This window comes from Eimeria acervulina, genomic scaffold (assembly GCF_000499425.1).
Source record: "Eimeria acervulina Houghton genomic scaffold, Eah_scaff3, whole genome shotgun sequence".
Classification (NCBI taxonomy): Eukaryota; Apicomplexa; class Conoidasida; order Eucoccidiorida; family Eimeriidae; genus Eimeria; species Eimeria acervulina.
Window position 1 is genome coordinate 87,413 of NW_013549902.1, and position 24,013 is coordinate 111,425.

General features: G+C 50.4%; 5 protein-coding genes across 5 annotated transcripts; 3 read left to right on the forward strand and 2 right to left on the reverse strand.

Annotated features, from left to right (window-relative positions):
* Nucleotides 1–2,770: 2,770 nt before the first annotated feature.
* Nucleotides 2,771–3,686, forward strand: EAH_00000910 (hypothetical protein, conserved; the record flags this gene model as incomplete). The annotated part of the gene is made up of 4 exons (XM_013396051.1): nucleotides 2,771–2,793; nucleotides 3,032–3,119; nucleotides 3,258–3,341; nucleotides 3,624–3,686. The coding sequence occupies 4 exons, from the start codon at nucleotides 2,771–2,773 to the stop codon at nucleotides 3,684–3,686; spliced, it is 258 nt and encodes an 85-aa protein (XP_013251505.1).
* A 26-nt stretch (nucleotides 3,687–3,712) lies between these two features.
* On the forward strand, nucleotides 3,713–5,638 carry EAH_00000920 (hypothetical protein, conserved; the record flags this gene model as incomplete). Its single annotated transcript, XM_013396052.1, has 1 exon — nucleotides 3,713–5,638. One exon carries the CDS (start codon nucleotides 3,713–3,715, stop codon nucleotides 5,636–5,638), a length of 1,926 nt encoding a protein of 641 aa, XP_013251506.1.
* A 756-nt stretch (nucleotides 5,639–6,394) lies between these two features.
* EAH_00000930 (TB2/DP1, HVA22 domain-containing protein, putative) lies at nucleotides 6,395–8,102 on the reverse strand (the record flags this gene model as incomplete). The annotated part of the gene is made up of 2 exons (XM_013396053.1): nucleotides 6,395–6,828; nucleotides 7,991–8,102. 2 exons carry the CDS (start codon nucleotides 8,100–8,102, stop codon nucleotides 6,395–6,397), a joined length of 546 nt encoding a protein of 181 aa, XP_013251507.1.
* A 1,309-nt stretch (nucleotides 8,103–9,411) lies between these two features.
* EAH_00000940 (TCP-1/cpn60 family chaperonin, putative) lies at nucleotides 9,412–14,681 on the reverse strand (the record flags this gene model as incomplete). The annotated part of the gene is made up of 11 exons (XM_013396054.1): nucleotides 9,412–9,755; nucleotides 10,370–10,481; nucleotides 10,776–10,944; nucleotides 11,183–11,271; nucleotides 11,655–12,064; nucleotides 12,346–12,519; nucleotides 12,750–12,950; nucleotides 13,216–13,360; nucleotides 13,657–13,856; nucleotides 14,101–14,230; nucleotides 14,679–14,681. 11 exons carry the CDS (start codon nucleotides 14,679–14,681, stop codon nucleotides 9,412–9,414), a joined length of 1,977 nt encoding a protein of 658 aa, XP_013251508.1.
* A 2,171-nt stretch (nucleotides 14,682–16,852) lies between these two features.
* On the forward strand, nucleotides 16,853–22,252 carry EAH_00000950 (hypothetical protein, conserved; the record flags this gene model as incomplete). The annotated part of the gene is made up of 6 exons (XM_013396055.1): nucleotides 16,853–16,941; nucleotides 17,342–17,953; nucleotides 18,440–19,707; nucleotides 20,861–21,016; nucleotides 21,218–21,394; nucleotides 21,945–22,252. 6 exons carry the CDS (start codon nucleotides 16,853–16,855, stop codon nucleotides 22,250–22,252), a joined length of 2,610 nt encoding a protein of 869 aa, XP_013251509.1.
* Between the last annotated feature and the right edge of the window lie 1,761 nt (nucleotides 22,253–24,013).

Here is a 24,013-nt window from a genome sequence, read left to right on the forward strand (position 1 = left end):
CTTCGGAGACGCTTTCAGTTAGCAGCGACTGCTCCCACTGCCCGTATGTCGCTCACGGCTTACCGCAGCAATGGCGGTTTTGTCTAACATGTCAAATAAAGTAAATATGATTTCACTTTTCGTATGTAGCTCAGAAAAAGAGCATTCGGACTGGAGAGATACCAGTGAGTCCTTGCAGCTTATCCCAGACCCGCTGGCACACCACAAATGCTGTCTAGCATTCAATGCAAGACTCGATTGCGGAGTGCTGGGGTTCGTGTCTATCTTGTCGTTGACTTGAATACAGCTCTTCGCGTTAACAAGCGGCACGCGTGCACGCTTGTTTTTCTCGTGTACACAGGCGCTTGAGAAAGCAGGTTGCGCTTGTGAGGCTGGTGTAGCCCCCAACAAAGCGTCATAAGCTCTCGTGTCGTGTGAGGCTAAGCTGCTACCTTCGACAAGCCAGATGGATAGGAGGGAAAGTAAAACTTGAGCCAATCCCCCCTTTGCATATGTTCGCGCCTCACTCAGCTCCTGATGATGTAAGGGGAAGGGAAGGCACCGTCACTTTGCAGGCACAGCTAATCTGACGACAGTTGAAGAATCCTGTGATCGTCGAGTAAATGGGCGAGACTGCAATTTGCTTAATGTCCATCGCATCCCTGTCGGTTCGGTGTATCTTTTTGCTTCTACAAGTTCGCTTCTGAGTTTTACTGGTTTCGTCCTTGCAGGCGGTAAAATCTAGGTCTGGACAAAACCGCAGGGTGCAGTAGTAAGTGAAATCCTTAGTACCACAGAGTGAGGATAAGTGACAAGTGAAGCGTTCAGCAGTTCGTGCGTTGTCGTCGAACCTACCCGTTACTGCTGCTGCTACTTGGGGCACTAACTACTTTCCGCATTCCACGTGCGGGTGCATGAGCCCTACTGGGTTTCATCGAAGCATCGTCACTTTGCGGCTGCTGATCAGTAGGATTTCACCGTTCCGCATGAAAGAGCAGTGGGTTCATTGCTGAATTTTTAGCATTTGCCATTCCGCATGAAGGAGCAGTGCGTTCACCACTGGACTTTTAGCACCGGAGCTTTTAAGGGATCACTTGGAAAGTTTCTAGTGTATTGAGAAGGCGGCAATGGTCTAGTGCATGCTGCAACTGTATGTATTCTAAGCACCGATAGGAGGGCGCCAGTCGCACGGAATGCATGGATGTCCCGTCGGGAGAAGGGGCTTACGCTCAACGTGTAATAACGATGGTTGACGTGATCATTAGACAATCGTTCTGTAATATCCTCCATTGATTCACAATGCGTGTAAAATCTTTCAGTTTCCCAGGTCCTTCCCTTCAAGCTCCCAAGGCACACCAGTTCAGATTCCGCAGGGCTGGAGTGCAAATATCTCCCTCTTCTGGTTGCGAGCGCTTGTTTCTGCAACTGTTGCTGCCAACGCAACCATTCCGCAAGAACATTCAAACCCTCCGTGAACACATGCAGCCGCATGTCGTTTTTGAAGTAGCGAAGCAAATAATCGTGGGCAAGCAGTGAACACATGCAGTCTTGCAAATACACTAAGTACCGTGCGAGAAAAAACAGTGCTTCGTTTCGTTGCGTGTCGCGGCAGGAATTTCCAATGCTCCTGCGGAATGATTGTTATTTCTGAATGATACCTAACCGCGCTGAAACACCGTCCGGCTGGCTAGCTGCAACAGTTGGCGTTGTAGAGTGATCGTAACGAGCGTCCTCGGCTAAAGCCTACACTCGTCGGATACCGCAGTAGATTCGCAACCTTTAGGATGATGGTCTCCCCACCAGCAAGTAACCTTCCTTGCCGTCTGTAGGCGTCCTGAAACAAACGGGACCCTGGAGAGAATGGGAAGAGCGGGAGGGCTCTCTTGGCACGTTGCTTTCTTTGCGGGGAACTCACGCCGCGAATCCAACCTTGCAGCGTTACCTCACTAGAGTTAGTTAGTGCATCTTTTCTGGCGTCCAGGTTGCCTACTAAGTGCCAGGTAAGTGTTCAACAGTTGCATTTGGCGTTAGTGCATGCATCAATCTCCTTTGATACGTGAAGTAACGCCGAAAACAACTTCTGAGCAGGGCCTGGGTACTGAAGTACGTCGGCTCTACTGCAGCTCAAGGGATTCCTCAATAGGGGTCGAAAGCTTACGTCACAGCAGCCTACTCGCCTACCGGTAGTATATGTACGGTACTACTGCCTGCGTGCGGTTTTTCACGCACACCCTACCTTGCATTGATATGATAGCTCATGAAGCCAAGAATCAGCGGAGATGCTCAAGCGTTGCTTTTCTAGAGTTTTGAGGAACTGGCTGCATGCACGCCGGCACAGTTGCTCGTTGGGGCTGAAAAACGCTACGCCTGTCTCGAAGCGTACTGTCCTCTACTTTTTACTTATTGCCCAATTTGTAGAGAGTTAAGTGATTGCTTGCTCCTGGGTGATGAAGCTTCGCTGACAATCTATAATCGCTCCTCATGGCCGACATCGGCAATCCGCTTGCATTCGCAAAGGCCTGCTCTGCCGTGGCATTTTTAGTTTGTATCCATTAGTGCTTTTTGGCTTGTGAAGAGCTTTTTGCCTTTTATTTTGGATCCTGTCGGACCAGATAAGCAAAGTCTATCGGGCAACTCGGACTCACTGAGTTGCAGCCAACTGCGGGAAGTCCTCAGTGAAGGAAGCACGATTGGGCGACGACTCTGGCCACAGACCCGAGTTAGTGTTGTGCGGTGCAGGGCCTTGCGAGCAAATGCTTTGAAAGAACACGGTAAGCGGACATGCGTACTGATGCCTCGCGTCATATCTTCTCAGTGAGGAATTTAGTCCTGTTCGGCTACACCATGTACCGCTTTTGCTTGAGGGCAAGCAAACACACAGTAAACTCACAGCGCAAAGCACTGAACCCCCGCCAAACCCCAAACCGCTCCGTAAACCCCTCAGAAAAGTGTTGCTTTGCTGTAGAAACAGTATGTCCTTTGTGCGTCTCATATGTCTTTTAAAAGCGTTGCATCTGCGTGTTGTTGCCGCTATGTTTGCTGCGACTTTCAGATCCAAAATGAATATGGGCGTTTTCTTCAGGACGCTGCAAGCACTGGCGCAGCGTCACCTGAGCGACCACGTTTATCGAGTGCTTGTTGTACGTTTGGGCTTGCCTTCTCCAACTACACTTTAATAGCTTTCATTTGCTCCCTCGCTTACATACAGGCTTTGATATTTGCCATAACCGTGTGTTCATTATTCGTATTAGCATGTTGCTCTGTCTGTGTGCAATCAGACAAGCCCCGCTTTCCAAAGGTTTGCAGTCGTGTCTTCGCAGCGCGCCGAGGAAGTGATGAAGAGAGTGACGCATGCAGCACTCGTGAGACCGAGGCCCTCCGCTGCAGGAATTGTTGGGGCTTCTTCTGTTGCTGTTGCTGCTACCTACCCTCCCGCTTCTGCTGCTGCTGATACTAGAATTCTTTTCAGAGGCATGATCATTAAGCTCTGTAACGGAATTGTAGGGTTCATTTTGAAGGCTCATTGTAGTGCATTTATGTGCGTGGGTGCCACGGGAGTCCTGGAGGAAGTGCAGGGGGCTCATGCATTGACGGCTGCAAAGTGGTTTATTTCTTCTTTGTTCTCTGTCCTCTCCTTTGCTCAGAAAGCCACTGAGACAGCTCGCAAGGCCGCGTCGTCACCAAAGTCGAACAGCAGCGACAAATAAGTTCCTCCTCAGCATCCTGCAGCATGATGAATCGGGAAGGGACTGCAGCCTTTACTCGAAGCCTTCGAAGGATCAAGGCAGCAATGGCTTGCCATGCGTTCCAGCGGCGGAGTGCAGCTGAATGGATTCACCACAAGGGTCTGGGTGGCTGCATAGTTGGCAGAAGCAGCAGCAGCGGGGCGCCTGGAAGGACCCCCCGAGAGGACGGAAGCGAGACAGAGAGAGGCAACGACGGAAGCGCAGCATCTGTGGATGAAACGAGCCGGTCAAGTGCTACTTCCCTCTCTCCTGGGACGAAAGCGGAAATCAGTGTTACAGGGGGCAGAAACAGGCCACCTCGTCCTGCTGCGGTGGATGGAGGGGGTGAACCTGTGGCCCCTAATTGGGGCTTTGCCCCCATCCCCTTTGTGGCTTCTGGGCGGTCGATGCCTGGGCAGCGGCTGCTGCCGTGCACCCGCGAGGATGCAGCTATCCTGGCAAAGGCGGAGGCTAAGTATCCGTCCCCGCAGGAGGTGGAGGGGGGAATAATTGTGCGCATTATTGCAGCGAAGGATGCGCAGAAAGTCACATCCCCAGTCCTGAGGGTCGTTAGGAACCGCCAGTACGGCATCCGGAAGGGAGAGAGGCTGCGCCTAGCTCTGGGTGGGGCCCTGTTCAGTAGCGTGTTGGCCTCACTCGGCTTTTGGCAGCTGCACCGCATGCATGAAAAACAAGAACTCATTGAATATAGAAGGAGCCACCTCGCCAGGCAGCCCACCGTCATCACCAACTCCCCCTTCCCTTGGACCCTGGACGCTGCTGCGAACGCCAGTGCACGCTTGCGTGAACAGAACGAGGGTTCCCCAGCAAAATTCCCCACCAGCAGCACGACAGAAGCGCATTGTGAACTGCCTGCTGCTTCTCCCACCAGCCAGATCTCCCCGCCTCCCTCACTAGGCCCCAGCTCTGCAGAAGGAGAGCGCCAGCTGAGTGACGCCTCGGCTGCCCTTCCTGAGCATTCTGCTGCTGCGCAGCAGCAGCATCAGCAACCACAGGAAAAAGCAAAGGATGCGGGGGCAGCAGAGAGACGAACACAACGCAGCGCCCAACTGCTTGCCCAGGCCTCTGAGGAGGACGTGGAGACGGCAGTACGAGAATGGGCGTACACTCCAGTGGTGCTTCATGGGGTTTTGGACAGCAGCACGGAGCTGCTCGTGGGACCTCGGCCGGGCCTGGAAATGGGAAATCCTGGATACTGTATCGTGTCGCCGCTGCGGCTGCAGGATGGCAGCGTCATTCTCGTTAATAAGGGGCACTTGTCTTTCAAGCTGGCCAAACTGCCCGCTTTCCCCAGCGCAGTCGATGAAGAAACTGAACTACTTGCAATTGCGCAGCAGCATCCACTGCAGCCCCCAAACACCACGCCAGAGCAGCATGTGGATAAGCAGCTGGAAGCGATGCAGCAGCAGCGTATGAAGCAGAAATACGTGAACTACGGCGCACAGCAGTATCTGGAGCGTCTGCAGCAGGTAGCTGGCTGCCGCACAGAGCCCGTCGGTTCCGTGACAGTTCGGGGAGTATTGGAGCCTGGGGAAGTCGCTAATTCGAGTTTCAAGGCATTGATGTTGAAGAACCGGCCTCACGAGGGGCAGTTCAATGTGCTGCACCCCGGAGACCTGGTAGAGGCAACACCAGGCATTCCAAATAGGAGAGAGGCGTCAATGCTTATGGTTAACGCCTACTCCATCGTGTATGATGAAGATCTGCTCCACCCACCGGATGGCGCAGGAGGGGACCTGAAAGTAGCGAATAGGTTTGTGAGCTACGAACAAAAGAAAAAAGATGACTACCTTCTGTTCTATGCTGACGAGCATACCCACTTCAACTACGCGTGTCAGTGGTTCCTCATGGGACTCTGTACCGCCGCAATGACTGTTTACAAAATTATAGAAGTATCCAAATGGCGATGGTAAACGAAAAACGCAACGCAAAACGTCATACTTTATTTACAGCAGCGACGGTCGCTGCTGCTGCTGCTCTACGGACCTCTAAGGTTCGGGTTCGGCAGTTTCCTGCCTGGAACGAACGTCGAACCTATTGGTTTGCGAAAGTTTGGTGCACAGAGCACGCCTCCACCTGATGCACAGCACCCTATCAGCATGCGAAGGCACCGGTGAATACCCCAGCTTAGGCATTCAGGATGCTTTGGTTCAATCCTGATTAGCGGATACAATGCACACGAGGAGGCAACACCTGCCGGCCACGTCCGCTGGGGCACGAAGGCATGGTGGCCCTACTCGCCGTCTTCTTTACTATGCCAGCCAGGCCCCAGCTGGCTCCTCTCCACAACTAGAGGCGCCAACACGCACTGCAAATTCCACGGAGGATGCAATGCATGCTGCCCGGCTTGCGCGCTGTGCACCTCGAGCAATCCGCGCTTGAATGCACCACAGCGCTTCGCCAGCCGTAGATGGTCCTGTGGGCCTCCTGCCCGTGCAGCACAGCAGATGAAGCAGTTGCCCTGTCCTGTACTTATTCCACGTTGCATCTCTCTTTAGTTACTGTCCAGGAAGAGGTCTTGTCACTCTCCCCCTCTCGCTAGCGTGCGAACAAGGAAGAAGAACCATGCACTCACGTCGCGTTGCTGGTTGCCGATTACCCGGTGTGAATCGCGTGTGCCGCATGCACTGCTTTTTCAGCAGAGACGGTAGCGGCAGCGAGTGCGTTGTTCACTCCGCCTTCTGGGTGGTATCTGCTGCTTTGGAGGGCTGGCGACTCTTACTGAACGCATCGGACTGCTGTGACTTGACCCCCACGATTGCCGCCATGGCCTTCTCAACTGCAGCTTTGACTTGCGGTGGGCAGCGCTCGTTGTAAAGCTGAGCACACATGGGTGCGGCTCTTTCGTAGGCGGGGTAGATGACGTGCAGCCAGAGCCATCCAGCCCCTTTAAACTGTGGGGAAGCGAGCCAGTAGAACAGCAAGCATTTGATTTCGTAGTAAAAGGGGAGGTACTGAAGTAGCAACGCCAGAGGAGGGAAAGACTCAATGCAGCATATCCACGAACATAATACCCAGAACATGACATGCTGCAAATGATCGTTCTTCAGAGCGCCACTAGGCGCAGCCTTCTCGTCAAGTAGCAGCTGAAAGCTCAGCGACGCTGGATATACAAAGCAGACACAAAAACACAACAGCGACCCCAGAAAGGGGCCAACGATGCTGAATGCCATCTTAATAATGAGGGGTCACAGCAACGCCACACGGAGAAACGACGCAAGACAGGAAACGCAAAGCTGCCGCCCTATCCAGGCACTGGAACACGAGCAAGCTTCAGTGCGCCTCACTCTAAATAATACAAACAAAGAGAAAAACAACAGAATGTACTTTTACGTCCCCTCTCTTTCCCAGCCACACCGCCGCAACGCCGTCGCAGACTGCTGCTGCTAGGGCTGGGGGGGTTTGTTCAGGTGGTCGCGGCACGGGTGTTCCTGGCAATAGATACGGTTTTAATGCAACTCACGGTATTCAACGTCATTTCTCCTAAATTTCGGAATACCAACAATCAGAGGAACTACACACGGGTTCCAGTCCTACGATGCAGGACCTGTCTGCCAGTCAACAGGGGTTGTGAGGGTGTGCTGAAATGTGTAATCAATTGCGGAGTTCGCATCTGAATGCTAGTCTCATTTTCTTGGTACCTGCCAACAAGCTGCTCCCAGTACACCAACAATTAATAAGAAGCCTGCCATTATGCAGCGTCATCTGCACATAGATGCCCGAAGCAGCATTTTACGTCTGGCAAACTGCAGGCCAGTAGAAATGGTCGCACCAATTTAAGACTAACTGCACGTCTAGTTCGTCTTGCCTTGCAGGTTCGCTAGTGAGGGCCAAATAAGCGTTAAACAATTGCCTGCAGTGTGAATGCATGCATCAAAGGAAGGTATGGGTACACTTCGGTTGGGGGCTGCAGTGCAGCAGGAGTTGCAGCAAGGTGCTTTCAACTCATGACAGGCTTCTACCCTAGAGCCTAGGGTTACTGCTAAGCAACCCCAGCCCCTAGGGTAGCAGTGCGTAAGTCGCTGGGTTACTAGGTTGGGGGCGCGTGCTTTCTGCAGTGTAGCATGGGCTTGGTAAAGTTTGTACGTATGCTTGTACCCGCATGCACGCTGTCTACAAGGGACCAAGCTAGTGCTTAGCAACTGTGGGCAAGGTTAGTGCATGCAGCAAAGGGGTCTTGGTTGCGCCCGCAGGTGGGGCGGCGTTGCAGCATTCGATGCAGCGCGGTGCAATGCAGCTCGTGACGGTTCGGCTCCTCTACGCACCAGCGCTATGCCATTGTTCACTCTGCGCAGCACGCCTGTTGGGACTGCCCAGAGGTGCATTCCCATTGCTTCCTCGTGCACAGGCCTCAGCAATGTCGTCTATTGGATGCATGGGCACCCTCTAGTGACTTCCACAAATAATTAGGTTTAGCCGTAGTGGACCGCTTCAACGTAGAAGTCCCATTACCGTGGTAATATGACCCACTCGTGGATCGGCTCCACACTTCATACGCACATTTCTACCGGTCCTTGTCTTCTTTTTTGCCATTGGCGAAACGTAGTGGCAGGGGCTGCGAATATCCAGACAGGTTGCACCTCCCCATAGCGTCAGCCCTAGCAACTGCTGAGCATTGATACGAGTTTGCGAAGGCACAGTGATGACTCCAGGCGGCTCTTCCAGTGCTTGCACGACTGCCGGCCTTCATGGGCCTGCAGTCGTGCAAGCAGATACGCGTGTACCAGTTTCATTCATACCGAACTCCAGACCGCTCCCGCACTGCGGGGAGCGAGGCCTCGGCCCTAATGTAATTTGTAGAGCGCTACGAGGTAGCGAGTGCATTTAGTCTTATAATTCCTCTGCCAGAGGAGCCAACGTCTCCTGCATCTACGCGTCCGGAGCGCAGCGGCGCAGCGTCCTGCGGGGAGAGGATGCGCCTCTCCTAAGCTGCAGCGCTTGCTGCTGCAACTGCTGCCGGAATGCAGTCCCACGCCCAGTCACACCCAATCTTCCTTTTCGTTGCATCCACTATTGCCGTACACGTTGCTACACACTTGCTCACCTTTCAGCAGCCAGCACCCGCACAACTATCGATATATCCACGGGCCTCTAACATACCCTGCTACTGATCCCGAGATTGGATAACACGCTGGGGCTACGTTTTGACTGTAGTGCTTACTATAGCCCTCTGCAAATGCTTGCCTGTTTTGCTTGCAAAATTATAATTAGGATGGTTCTAAAATAAGTCAAAATAGAGTCTTTGATTGGGTGAGAGACCCATCACAAACTCCCGCCCTTACAACCCACGCCACTACCGCAGGCCGCAGCTCCAGTGTGCAGAAGAGCCGGCTGTCCAACGCCTCTCCTTTAAAGATAGGAGCGGTGAAGCCACAACGACGCCTGGATGATGCCTTCTGCCCCCAGAGAACATAGTTGCATCTGTTACATATATATAATATCTATATATGCATGTACATTTGCGTGCTATGCACAATAATGTAACTATACCTGCTGCGGCCAACACCCACGGGACTAAGGCAGAGTTTGAGTGCTCTCTTCAGTCTGCGTCAGGAGCTCCCGGAGCGCCTGCGGTGAATAAACAGCATGCATCATTATCCCCCGTATCGTTTCGGTAGGACAGAATAAAACAGACAAAACCGAGTAAAACAGACACGCAGCCGGCAAATACATGTAATCATGCATATCACGTGCGGCTCGATAAGACCGCCTGCTTTGTGTGGCAAGGTAGCTTGTGTATTTTCGTAGTGACAAAGGACTCACGGGGAGCAGGGCCGCCTGCAGGTCTCGCCATGATGATTTGGTCAACGCGCAGAGTGGTGATAGCAGCGTCGAATGCAAGGCGAATGGCCCATGCCTTTGTCTGCAAGTGATCCAGAATGCCTTGGCTCTTCGCATCAACGGTCATGTTCACTTTGGAGTTGCCGGAGAACCCCCGGCTGGAAGCTACTGCACCCACAAAGGCCTCTACGTTCACCCCCTCGAGTACGCGCCCTGTTGAATGCGCGGCATGCAACGCGGCCAGGACCTCTGTAGATAAGCACATACAAACGCACCCGATACCCAGCTGTCACAGTCAAAACACAAATGTCTGAAGGCTGTCCCGTTATCCTCCAGCTCGCCTCCCTCCACCCATACAAGAGAGAGCGTTTATTCGCTCTCGGGTAGCCATCCATCCAGCCCACGTTCTCCTACACTTGTGAAGACTTGCACGGGACAACAACAGCACAACACTACGAGGTGTAGCCCTTGGACAACTAAGGCAATGGCTAAACATGCAAGATATGAGCGCAAAAATGATGTTTCAGCAGAAACTTAAAGTGCGCGCAAAGGTCATGCGTATGCACCGACAAAGTACTTCCCTAGAGACAGGTGCACTAGGACAACGAATAAAGCACGTTGGAAGAAAATACAAAGGCCTTTCAGACTGAAGCAGAATATAAAAAGAGCAACCTAGCACAGATGACTTATTCAGGTTAAAATCATTTAGGTGAATAAGGACGCATCTAACAGCAAAAAAGTGATGATATTGGAGAAGCACGCCTGGCAGTACATGCATCGACCGTCAGGGAAAAGCGGAGCCAACTAAACGACTCAATCTTTGATAGAAAGGAAAGACCTAAGTAAAGGCACCAAGCTGTTACCTGTGGCATTCAGACCGGCGCTTTCCGCCAACAGTCTGGGAATGGCTTCGAAGGCTTCGGCAGCCTTAAGGACGGCGTATTGCTCGGTACCGGGCAGTTTCTCTGCCACCGCCTGCAAAGCACGGCTCCCCCAGACAACATACATAGTAGTAAGGCTACTACACCGCAGCGCTTACAGGCGAGCTTCTGTTCGACTAGTGTGAGCCGTGGGTCCATGGAAAACCGTGTCACGCCGTTTTTGTCGAGGCATCCACAGTCATCGAACTAGCCTGGGTAGCCACCTCGCCAGGAACCTGCTAGGCCGGCTAGCTCGCTGGCTTGCCCGCTATTTAGCTTGCTGGCGATCAATCAACGAAGTCTCCACGGGTGGAGCTTTATCCCTACAACTGCAGGTGTGCACACGGACCTGCAGCTTCCTGGCGATCTCCATTTCTGCCGCTCCAGCTCCCGCGACGAAGCGTCGGTCTTTGGTAAGTGCCTTAGCGAAGGCACAGGCGTCGTCCACGGCCTTCTCAGCCTCGTCCAGGACACACGGGGTCGACCCACGAAGCACTACGGTCTGTACGCGGGTGTCCCTGCCGCAAAGTAACGCAGAAATATTTGCATACATAATATGAGCCCTACCTCAGTATTTGCATGCAGGCATCACCCCGTCATCTAATGTACTCAGCATAGAGGACCCCATCCGAGAAACACGAAACAAGCAATTGCCACACTGACGTTCTTCGCCGCCAAGTTCCAACAGAAGCAGCAGCTGCAGCGGCAGCAGCGGCGCGGAGAAGCTGAAGACTGCAGCAACTGTTCACATCTCACCTGCACAGGATCTGGGTAACTTTGGTGCTGGAGATCTCGATCGTTCGAATCGACTCTGCCACCCCCAACTCATCAGCCATGGGCACGCCCTGCAAACATTTCGCACAAAGCCATCGAGCAGCGACAGCCCCTTGACAACTGAGAACAGTCTTGTCACAACTGGAGCAACAAGCGGTTAACGGTCCATGAAGGGCGATGAGGCGAATGTCTTTAATGCACTTGATGCGACGAATGACTCAAGCGGTACATATGCGCATGCTGCCCTCATGCACTGCGTCGTTTAGCTGGATAAAGGTTTAGACGAGGGAAGGGATCTAAACAGCTGAATAAAAAGCATGCTTTGAAGTGATTCGACAGGAGAGATGCATGGAAGTTCTTTACCAGACTTCAGAGGCCCTAATTGCCCAGTTCAGCAGAAAAACGCTCAATATTTCACGACAAAGCTTTTCCTACACAAAGGCGCAAGGCTCACCAGGCGAACCAGGGCTGTCGCGCCTAGCGCCCTGCAAAGACGTCGGGTTTCAAACTTGGACGGAACCTGCGGCGACATCATCAAAGACCGATACTGCTGCATTAACTCCCTCCTGCAGCGCCTGCTCGCTGCGCCGGCTCCTTCACAAAATGCCATCCGCAGCACTTTCGTCCCTTTACAGACCTCAAGATGCGGACAACGCGCGAGGTGAGTGGGACTGACAGACGACGCCAGCAGGCAGACTCGCATGACGGCAAACACACTAGCGAACATAGCCCCCCAAATCAGTAAGGAGACAACCCAGGCTTCTTTGCCCTGCCCCACCTTTATAGTGAGGATTTCGTATTTGTTGCAAAAGTGCTGCGCTATGTCCGCGATGCCGCCTCCGTGCACAATTATTGCCTCCACGCCTACAGCCACAAAGCGCAGTAACCCGGCCATCTCCATGCAGTTCTTAAACATGCATGCGCTGAAATATAACCTGAGGTCGTTGGCTCCTTCCCCCACTATTGTTGCAGCGAGCTGTGGTGCTAGAGAGACCTTTGCCTCTGCCAGACTCCCAAGTCACACCACAGCGCTCTTGCAGCTGCGACTCCACGCAGCAGGCGCCGCAGCAAGTGATGTGCTGCTCTTCAACAGGAAAGGAAGAGCAGCACATGGGGGGAGAATTGCACTGCAGCAAAATAAGTACCTGCATTCTTTATGCCCTTGATGATTTCCTCCATTTGTGCCTCCTCTCCCTTGGTGAAGTTCTTCAGCTCTTCAGCGGTATGGATAAGAACCGTCCCTTTAGCCTCCGTTGTGGCACACTCGAGGCCACAGCCCAACACCATCACCTTGCAGTTCCCCTTTGCCTCAACAGTGCCTGTATGCAGCAGCAGACAGCACACGCATGCGGCAAGTAACCCGTCAGTGGTCAATACTGGCTGCTGCTGCACGAATAAGTAGTGAGGCAGCCACATCTGCTAGCCCCAGAGAAGCACAGCAAGACCCCCAGGCACAAGCGACAGCCCCAGGAGAACAGCACGCAAGAGCGAGAAGAAAAGGCAATCCTCTAAGCTGATAGACGCGAGGAAGGCAAGAGACAAAACATACCGTGGGGAGGCTTGGTGATGACCATGCCGTTCAGCACGGTGGACTGGCTGAGGCGGCCACCCTGCAGCTTGGCGACTCGAATGTTGTCGGGGTCGAAGTCCTCGAACTTAGGAGGCATCACCGACGCAATAGCATCAGCCAGTAACCCAGCCAGCCCCGCCTCTATACAGAGCGGCTTGCTGGCCAAGACCGTCCTCAGCACTGAAACAAAATAAACCCCCAAAAAGGCAGCTATCCGCATGCGCCCGTGCAGCAACAAGCACGCATATAAACATCCCCATATAGATAAGGGCACATGGGAGAGGGAACGAAAAACAGCGCAGCAGACGCAACAGCTGACGACGCCACACTTCTCATCAACCCACACAAAGAAACAGCCCCAGGATACACGGACAGCAGCATGCATGCATGCGTGCATGCATGCAGTATGCATGGGTGCAGGAAACAGGACGACGCAAAAGCCCACCGGGTTCGAGCTGCTTGGAGTCTTTGAGGTTTTCGACGGTGTGGCAGGCGGCCTCATCGAGAAAAGCCGGAACCTTCTCCAGCGCGAGTTCATATCCTTGAATGACATCGCTTAGATGCAGCCCCTGGCGCAGCAAGTAATCCGCCTAAGTGCAGCGCACAGGAAGCAAATAAACCAGCGCCGCACTCACGCAGTCATAGGCACGTGCAGCCAAGTGCATGCACGCACAGCAAAAGCAACGCATGACCAAGTACTAGCATGCCACGCAGCATAATCTGCAAAAGCAGCGAAAGAACAACAACCATGCGACACAAAGCATTAACAAGCACACTTGAAGGGGGAATAGCGTTGGCAATACAGATAATCCGAACAATAAGTGCGGAAATAATTACTAGCAAATGCGATAATAATGATACTCGAGCATTAACTGTGTCTGCTTACATTCGTGAGGAGACAGCCTGCGACGATGAGGAGGAAGTTGCAACCGCCGCCCATCTCTTGCTTCTGCATTTCAGCGGCCATCACCAGCAGCTTCGCCGCGGGATGCTGTACTTCAAGGTCTCTCAGGATCGCGGCGGTGTCATTTGTAACGGAGCGCTTTCCCCAGGCATTCACGACCAACTTGCTCAGCCCGTAAGGGCCTGAGGCAGACACACAGCAAGTGCAAAAGTGACGAGAATAACTAAAAGGATGCACACCACGGCAGGCATTAAGCTGCCTAAACCCACTCTACACGGCTTTCTGCGATCACGCATGCATGCCGTCTTCTCGCTCGACCTGCTTCGGCCGCTGTTGGTGCTGCTGCTGCTGCTCTTGGTGCGGCACCTGCAGCTGCAAACACTTGCAGAGCTCCTTTATCAGCTTCAGAGGACTGAACTGACTCACCCAGAGATGTCTTTATGATGTCTGTGAGGGTTTTGCAAGCCTCGATGTTTTTGGCTGTCACCTCATCGATGCCCGTGAAGGTGCGATAGCCATCCTTAAGAAGGGCCCCCAGGCCGTGACGCGCGGCGAACTGAAAAGCATAAATCCGCATTCAAGATGAATGCGGCATATGAGCAATTCCTTGCGCAAGTTGCACGAGATATATACACACCCTGCCATGTTCGTCGCAGTTCATCTGCTGAGGTGCATCTGTAGACAACTAAAAAGACGTGAAGGTGAATACACAACGCCGCATCATCCATATTCATGCAAGCATATGGCCTAAGTATTTCTCTTGCATTATTTTAGAGGAGAGACGGCATCGAGTGCCGCCCCCCTCAGACACATTCCCCTGGCTGCGTGTGCATGCAGCCTTCAACGGATCTATATCGTGTTATCCATTGTCTGTGGAGCAAATTTATGTGAAGAGAGAAGTAAAGAGGACATCGGCTACATTTGCATCCTGCGCATGTACAGTTGGCAAACCCTGGCAACTGAAATGTAATCGGGTTCTCGGGGAGTGTCCGGAGGGTACGCACCATTTCCAGGGCAGATGGAGGCGAAAATGTCAGCCAAAAACACAACAATATATTATTTTTACAGGAAGAGGAAAATGCAACGTCACTTCAACCCCCAAGGGCCCACGGGGCTCCCTCCCTCACGCCAACACCGCTGCCGTACCGAGCTAATAATGCCTACAGACCTGCAAATGCCCGGGTATTGTTATTGGTGCAAAGTTCAGATTAAAGCTCAATACCTCTTGAAAACATATCAAATGTTGGATTTCACTACTTTAGAAAGTAATTAGTTTTCGGCATTAATCAATATTCCTATTCCAATCTGGCGCGTTGCTCCGCCATTGGCTCATCCAGCCCCAAACAAGCACTACTGCTAGTGCCTTGCTCGTATTAGGGGGGAGCAGTGCCTGTATCGTATTGCCAGGTAGTCATAGAAGTTTATGTTTCTAATTGCATTTCTTTGCTTACCTGTAGAGTTCCCCCTGAGTTCTGGGCCTGACGTACTGACGGAAAGACTGCACATGCACGTCTATGGAGCTGCCTCTGCGGCCCCTACGGGTGGAGCGGTTGGTGTTGTACATATTATCCCTTTTTGCTCATGCATGCGCAATTAACAACCATGAAAGCTACTGAATTACTATTTTGGTGGTGGATGAAGCCCCCGTCTACCGGCAGCCCTAGACTGTAGCACGTAGTAACGAGTGTAGCAAGGCTTGTGTGAAGTTGGTACATGGATCCTTACTGGTGTTCAGGAAGCCTACTAAGGACGAACTAAGTTGTCGACAATTATCTAAGGGGTTTGTGCATGCAGCGAAGGTGACATGAATGTGCTTGCATCCGGCATTGCCTTGTGGCACAGGTTGCAGCGGGCTTAGTTGTAGCTCTGATCAGATCTGCTCTCCCCCAGCTACAGGCCTTTGGCTCGCCGTGCTTAGGACGTCTGGGGACAGAACGGGTAGTCAGATGTCTTTGTGGAAACTCTCAAGTGCATGAACTTTACCGTAGGTTATGACAATCTCCTGATATGATCGAGGATCCTCGTTGTAAGGAGAGTCGTCGATCTTAAAAGAGGATCAACTTCCCCTCGCAGTATCCAAGCCTTCCTGCAAACACCATCATAAAACCTGAGGCGGGTGCAGAGAGCAGGCTTAGGCTTGGGGCATGCACAGCCTATAGTCGAAGCATATATTTCTGCTCATGCGCAGTCTGGATAGTTAAGATCAAACCAGAACTTAACTATTGCTAGCAATGTTAGTGCATGCACCAAAAGGGTACTTCTGTACGATTGTATATGGTGTTGCGTTGCTTGAAGAGTTGCTCCAACGTGATGCGTACATATTTTTGTGGCCATTCACAATATAGTGGGCGTGTGGCTTGAAACCATTTTCTGCTCTAGACCAACTGAGAGCTTGTCTTTTTTCTGCTAAAAGTTGTAGTCAAGGAACTCGCAACAAGCGCGAGAATATCACGAAGACGACATATTTTCTGCTTTCGAGGTGCTTCCTGTGGCGTGGGGACATTGTACCCTTGCACTAACAAATCAAAGTCCACCAAGACAACGAATACTGCAGGAACGCCAACATGAACAGTGCGGAAAAACCCAGAACAGCAACCAGTCTCGAATACAAAACAAGGAAAATAAGGAAGAGGAAGCAAGAAAAAGGATGTGAGAGAGAACACAGACGAAGAAGAATGCAGGAAGTGAGAAAAAACGGGGGAATGCGCAATGCAGTATCAAGAACAGGAAGAATTAGAAGGAGGATACGCGTAATAATGTTAAAATGCTGGACTACAAAAACAGCAACGATGTCACCAATAAGAAGGAAAACAACGAAAACCCCAATGAATAACGGAACACCACGCCAATGAATTAGACAATAAGGGACAAATTGTCACAAAAAGAGTACGGTAAAGCTCAAATTACTAACGCTACTCGTTGAGGACAGTGAAGGAAAACAAAAACACCGTCATAATGGCATAGACTGTTTGCAACAAAACCTGAAGAAACTCGCAAGAAAGCCCTGAAATGTGAAACTGTGGCATGCAGTGTGCAGTGGGAGCACGGCAGGGCGAAAAAGGAGAACGAGGAAGAAATCAAACAGAGAAAATTAAAATATTGAAAATAATACAGAAAAATAAGTACAATAGTAATGTACATAGCAAATATAGGGCAGAAGACTAATGTCTTAGGAACAATGGCTCGCGGTGAGAACGACAAGGAAAACGGCGCAGAGAGAGTCGAGCAAGCACCTAGCAAAGAACAGATAGAGACAGAAACTCAAAAGTAAAACCAAGCAACAGATAATACTTTGTTTCGAAAAATAATAACAAACAACAATTCATAATTTCGTTCGCCTTCCCCAGGTTTCACCTCGATGATCGAGTGTTCCATTGCTTGTTGGCGGTCATGGTTGCCTTCTTCGTTTTCGGCTGAATATTCTGCAGTTCCCATCCCTCCAGTAACTTTTCACTTAATTTTAACAGAATTGTTCTAATTCTGCTTTTCGTTCTTCCTTCGTCCCGGGCTCGCACAGGAGGCCGCCGAAGCGGCGTCTGTTGGGGCCTCGTCGTTTGGTTCTCTCTTTGTACGTGTGCGTAATGGGGGGTTCTTGAAAGTTTTTAGCAGTCCGCAGACTGCAATAGTTGTATTTAGACTATGCAATGAGTTTATTGTATATGTTCAGGAGGGCAGCGCACTGGCCTGCCCTAAGGGGGGCCCCCTTCACTGGTGCAGCCTCTCCTCTCAGCACATTTCCTCTTCTACACTGTCTGTACACTGACTGCAACAGGACAACCTGCGGGGTAGCTGGTGCTCCGGCGGGGTGCTCATTTCATTTTCAAGCTGCGACGACCTCGGGATCTGCAGCAGCGCCAGAAGAGGCCATAGGGGCTTCAGCAGAGGAGCAACAGCACCAGCAGCAGCACAGTGTACAGAAAAACAAGAGGGATGAAATTGCGTTGAGGTTTCCGCTGTCGCTTGAACAGCGTTGGGACGAAGTATACTGCAGCGATCTGTGCCTGCAGTTAGATCGCCTCATTCTATCGTGTGCTTCAGCAGAGGAAGTGCTAAGAATTGTTGCAAGTCATAGAGGGGCTTTCTTTGTCAAAAATCTCGTTTCTGCGCTCAAACATCTTGCGGCGCTGGCCCTACAGCCCAACAGCAGCACGAGCGCATGTAGCTCGGATAAACAGCAGGGGCACAGCAGCAGCACAGAACCAGCTGCTGCTCCTCCTGCTTCTCCTTTTTCGCAGCTCTCATTCCAGCTTCCTTCTCCTCCTACCTGGCCGCAAGAGCCGTTATCTGTATTTCATTTCTTCTCTACATTATCAGGAGATGAAGCGGCTGTAGAAAGGAGTTTGTCCCAACGGATCGAAGCGGAGTCCATCGTTCGAGACCCCAGGCAGGTTGTTTTTGTTGTTGCTGCTGCTATTGTTGCTGCTGCTGTTGTTGCTGATGTTGCTGCTGCTTCTGTTGCCGCTACTGCTGTTTTATCTGTTCTCGCCTCTATGTCTTCCATTGCTCACCACTCTTGCAACAACCTTCCCCCGGCACGGTGTCGCTTGTACTGCTGCTGCTCTTGCTGTTTCTGCTGCCGCTCTTGCTGTTGCTGTTGCTGCTCATTTTCCCTTCTCTTCTACTTGCCTTGTGCCTCTCTGCATCTTGCTGCCTTTTCTTCGTTTGTTTGGGCGTTGTCTGCATGCACAAGCCCAGAGTTAGTCATCCCTCCTTTACACATCTTTCCTCTTTACTTCATTTCTTCTTATTCTTTGTTCTTCTCCAGGTATCTGCTCTTGATACAAGACCTTCGCCATCATCGGAGTGTACTGACGTTTGCTGCTGCTGCTGATGTCGTTTTGTCTCTACGGGCCCTCAACCATCCGCATTATCCGCTTTTGTCCGCGCTGCTGCCTGCCTTAAAAACAATACCTATACCATCGCTGCCTCCACACGCCCTCCAGCAGCAGCAGGAGCAGCATGAGCAGCAGCAGCAGCATGAGCAGCAGCAGCAGCATGAGCTGCAGCAGCAGCGTGAGCTGCAGCAGCAGCATGAGCAGCAGCAGCAGTATGAGCAGCAGCAGCGGCACGAACTGCAGCAGCAGCATGAGCTGCAGCAGCTGGAGTTCCAGCATCGACTGCTGCTGCAGCAGCTGGAGCTGGCCTTGTCGGTTGCAGAAGCTTACGTAGGCTTTGGGTATAAGGAGACTCCTCTCTTTGAAGGAGTTGAGAGATATTTGCTCTTAGCAGCAAGACGCATTTTGCGTTTTAACGCACCAGACAGCCAGACATCGACGAACAGCAACACCCTAACAACCGCAGCAACAGCAGCAGCGGGGCCAGCAGCAGCAGCAGCAGTAACAGATGGGGAAGGAGGTGTGGCTGCTGCAAATTTAAAGTCTCCCGGGTTTGCATGCGGTGCCGCTGGGGGATTCTCTTTTTCGTTTTTTCCCTTTAAGCTGTTGTGCAGCGCTTTATTTGTTTTTTCTCGTGTGGCGCGGAAGAACGACGAGGTGTTTAAGGCTTTGTGTCTGCAGGCAGCAGCAAACATGCCAGTTGCTGCAGCAGGAGAAGTCGCAGCTGTAGCAGAATTTGCTGCTGCTGGGGCTCCACTTGCTGCCGAGGTACATGCCTGCATGCATGCAGCTGCGGGGGAGTTACTGCGGCGGCCCTCTCGTTTTTCCTTGAAAGATATGTGCACTTGCTTCGCAGCCTTTAGGCAGTGCTTGCTGCATTTTCCTGGTGCTGCTGCTGCTGCTGCTGCGCGAGCAGCAGCACACCTCTCGCTCGCAGCAACGGTGAAGCAGCGGGCTGTCATTACACCCGATGACATTTGCGGGTTGCTCTTCAGCATTTGTTTCTTCGCAACAGACACCTCAAGCGTGCATGCACCACGTGCAATGCATGTGATGCAAGACAGCAGCAACACCAAAGACAACAGGGCTGCCCTTCTCTCTGCTGCTGTTAAATACCTGGAGGATTACATCGACTGCATTTCGCCTCAGGCGTCTATCGACGCCCTGCTCGCAATCAGCTCATCACCAGGTGCACCTGGTAGGCTAGCCATATATGTATATGTTTGTATATGTTTATGTACATGGCATATATAATATAATACACACTAAGTACTTTTGTTTATATTACAAACATAATAACTTCATATATGTATATATGTATGCATATGCTTGTATTAAACATTATATTTGATTGTAATTATATGGTCGTATGCCTGCAGAAAGTTGTTTTTATGCGGGATTCAGAAGACACCAAATTACAATTGTTGCAAAGTCGAAACAGCACTACGTTAATAAATGCTATTGAAGTGTGTTAGAATTGCTTTAAAAGTGAAATAGCACTAAGTTCAATTGATTTTATTAAAGGGTATTGGAAATGTGTTAAAGGTAAAACAGTACTAAGTTTAATTAAAGTTATTTAGGTGTGAATGTAGTTATGTAGGATTTGACTCCTCGGCAAAGCCAAGCACAAACGGGCCTGCAGAGACTCCGTGTGTACATAGCAGCACCAAGCAGCAACATTAGAAGGAGCCAGAGGAATGCATTTATTGCCTCAGCGTTGTTTCTTACTAAGTGGATGCTGACATGTGCATGCAAACACATTTGCGGTAAACAAACGCAGATAACAGACACCAGACAAATGCAATAAATACGCAATCACAAACACCTACAGATAAACAAACCAGTGGAAACGGCAGAGAAGGGCGTGGAGACACTAGAAAGCCAGCAGCAAATTGGTGCTGCGTTGTTGCTTGGTTTGCTGCTGTTGTTGCTTTTGCGTGCTTCGCCTTCATTAGCTGTCTTTTTCATTTGTTGGTGTGCTTCTTTGCGGTGTCTGTACTCTGCGACGAACAGCTGCTCCCGTTTGATGCAGCGCGACGCCGCTCACTTCATTTGTTTTCTCTGGCTAATTTGTGTTGTTGGCTTCACTTATCATTATGTTTCTGTCTGTTTTGTCTGTCTTTCTGTCTTTCTCCCTCTCTGTCTCTCTCGCTCTCTGTCTCTGTCTCTGTCTCTGTATCTGTATCTGTCTCTGTGTCTGTCTCTCTCTCTCTCTCTCTCTCTCTCTCTCTCTCTCTCTCTCTCTCTCCCTCTCCCTCTTCCCGCATTAGTAACTAATTACTTACACAGATAACTTGGTGACTATGCTTATATTTCTGTATTTATTTATGCATTCACTTGCGTGTTTTCAGCGAAGCATTCATATTTACTACGGTTTTTAATTCGCAAGGTCGGTCAGGGTACATCCTGGGAGCGACGACGGCCTGAGGTGTTCTTGTTGTTTATGTGCCAGCATCTTTTATTCCCTCCTCTTGATTATCAGATGCCTCTGCGGTGTATACACGAAGGTGCGCATACACTATACATTAAATTACAAAATACGGGCTAGTCAGCAATTAGGAGCTCCCGCTGGTCGTCCGCTGCTTCTCCAGTGTACGCACGAAAAAAACAACGTACACATACTGCTGCTGCTGCTCTTCCAACGTGCTGCAGGTGCCATTGTGGACTCCGGTGCATGCAAGTTTGCTGCTGCTGCTGCTGCTGTATAGGTTTGCGTGCCTGGTGTATATCCCGCGGGGGATTTTCCGTGGAGTTTCGAGAGGAGGTAATGTCGGTCTCTGCTCTCCTGACGTCTTTGGGTGTTTTGCACAAGAGAGCTGTGAATATCAACAACAGTCCGCTTCCAATCGATATTCTCATTCCTGCAGCGGATGGATCGCTATCAGGTATTGCTGCTGCTGCTGTTGCTGCTTGTGCTGCTGCTGCACATATACTTGTTTTTGTGCTGCTGTTGCTGCTTGTGCTGCTGCTGCTAACACTGGTGATGCTGCAGTTGCAGCTGTCACTGGGCCCGCTGCGGCTGTTTGTATTCCTAAGGCTTTTCCCTTGTCCGGTGGTTTGCAGAATATGTATATATATATATATATTTGTATATATGTATATATATCTCTGCATGCGTATACGCATATAATATATATATATATATATATATATATATATATATATATAAACACAATGTACCCACAGTCAGTTGCTTCGTAAATACGCAACCTATACATACATGTTCTATATTCAGTATATGCATGTGTATGCATATATATATATAATGTATATATATTTCACTCCTTGTCCCAGTTTGTTTCCTGCACGTTGTTTGTTTTCCTCGTTCCCGTCTATCCGCTCTCGAAGAAGAGAAGATTTTGGTTTTGTCTACCATTTGTTTTTGGTTATTATCTCGCGACCTGTGAGCTGCTTGCATCTGCTGTGTCCGTACAGCGTTGATAGTGACGCAGGAATGTGCAAGAAATACGATGGAGTTGTGTGGCGGCAGTCTGCTGCTGTCTGTACACCTCAAATCTCTAGGCGTTGCAAGGGTCTTGGGCATTAGCCGCAATAAATGGAGACGCGCAGATGCAGAAGAGCAGAAGAACATTATTCGAAACAGACTCGAGGCGCTAGAACACCTCCGGATACAGCAGCTGCAGCAGCAGCAGCAGCAACAGCAGCAGCAGCAACAGCAGCAACAGCAGCAGCAACAGCAGCAACAGCAGCAGCAACAGGAGCAGAAGCAACTGCACCACTAGAAATGCCGAGAGGTTCATGCAGCTGCGGTTGCTGTAGCGGGTACAGAAGCAGCAGCCGCAGCAGCAACAGCAGTAGCACCAACAACAACAGCAGATTAATCTGCCGAGCCCTTTCCTCTCCCGTTGCAAAACTCGTCGTTGAGGGTTCACGCCTGACCTTGGGGTTGGCGCACGCAGCATTTTTTTCAAAGCCCGAAGATACTAAACCCTCCGGACTTAGATAAATATATTTAAAGAAAATATTAATACTTCTGGATTTGAGTTAGCGGCGTGCGTTTAGAGGAAGACAAGTCCGGAAGAAAAACGAAAAAAATGCTGCATAGAAACCCCTTGAAAACACACAACAAATATTTCCTTGCTCCTGCTGCCGCTCCTGCTACTGTTACTGCCGCTACTGCTGCTACTGCTGCTGCCACTGCTGCTGCCACTGCTGCTGCTGGAGAGTGGGCGTGTCGATGATTCGGTGTATTTTGGTGTATTTTGAATGAAGTGCCGGGCGTTTCTTTTTTTTTGTATTGCGCTGCCTCCGTTGACTTTCCTGTTGTGAATAATAAATAAATATGCATATCGTCTTATTCGTGTAATGTGATTAGCGCGTGTGTATAATACGCCGTACAAGAATATAGAAAATTTAAGATGTGCGCTGGCCTGTTTGAAGATAAACATCTTAACATATGGTAAATTAAAGTGAGGCAAGGAGTGTACGGAAAAGAAAGCGACAGAAATAAAGAGGAGAGGAGACAAAAACCATTAAAAGGAAATTAAGGGATGAAAGAGATGCAGAACGCAGTCAACACACCAATACGAACTCAAGAAAAGATGAAGAATGTGCTTGCGTTGTTGTGCTGCAATTTTCTCCGTATAGCGGGTTGTCAGACTATCATTGGCAGTGGAATACGAATGAAATAAAGAAGAAAATAAATAGACGAGAAAATATATAAAATAAAGGGTTAAAACAACGAAAAGTTTAGGGTATATACTAGCAACAAGGGCAGCCCGCAGCTTCCTATGTGAGCATGCAGCGAGTCTTCTACAGCGGAGGCAGATAAACACCATTGGGCGCGACAGAATGAAAGCTAGAGCTACCTGCGCGTTTTTATTACATATTTATTTTTTTATCAATAAAAGAAAGGAAAAGTGAGGGGAAAAGTAATAATAGCCTGACTTAAGGGCAACCGCAACACACACCAGCAGCTACTGCTGTCGTTTGTTCTCAGCTCCGCTCCTCTGCTGCAGGAGCGTCGATCTGCACAGCAGCAGCAGGTGTATGGAAGTGAATGAAATTCAGGTGTATTGTCAGCTGATGCTAGGCAGTACTTGTGTTTTTAATTCCTTTACTGCGTTATTTTTCTTCCTGTCATTCAGAAGCTAGCTACAACAGTCGATCTCTAGCGGTCCGCTGCGGCTTGAGCTGCTCGCGAGTTGCAGCTCCTAAGACAGTTTATTTTCTTCCCTATCTTCCCTGCTTTTTCTGTATTTTAATGTGGGTAATGGCTTAATTAATCCATTAAACAGAGAAAAAGAAACAAAAACTGCGAAGAAAGTGGAAAGCAACAGCATCTACCGCGCTCCGGTCTCGCCGCTCTCCGCCGAGGGCAGGCAGGCGACGTGTTGGGTATTGTTGTATTTTTGTCTTCTTTGTTTGTTTTTGTTTCTTTTTTAAATGTTTTCCGAAGCTTATGGGGTTTAGTTCAATGTTAATTTGAATTGGAATCCGCTTTATCCGCCGCCTCGGGCCACTCACTACCCTACTATACACCG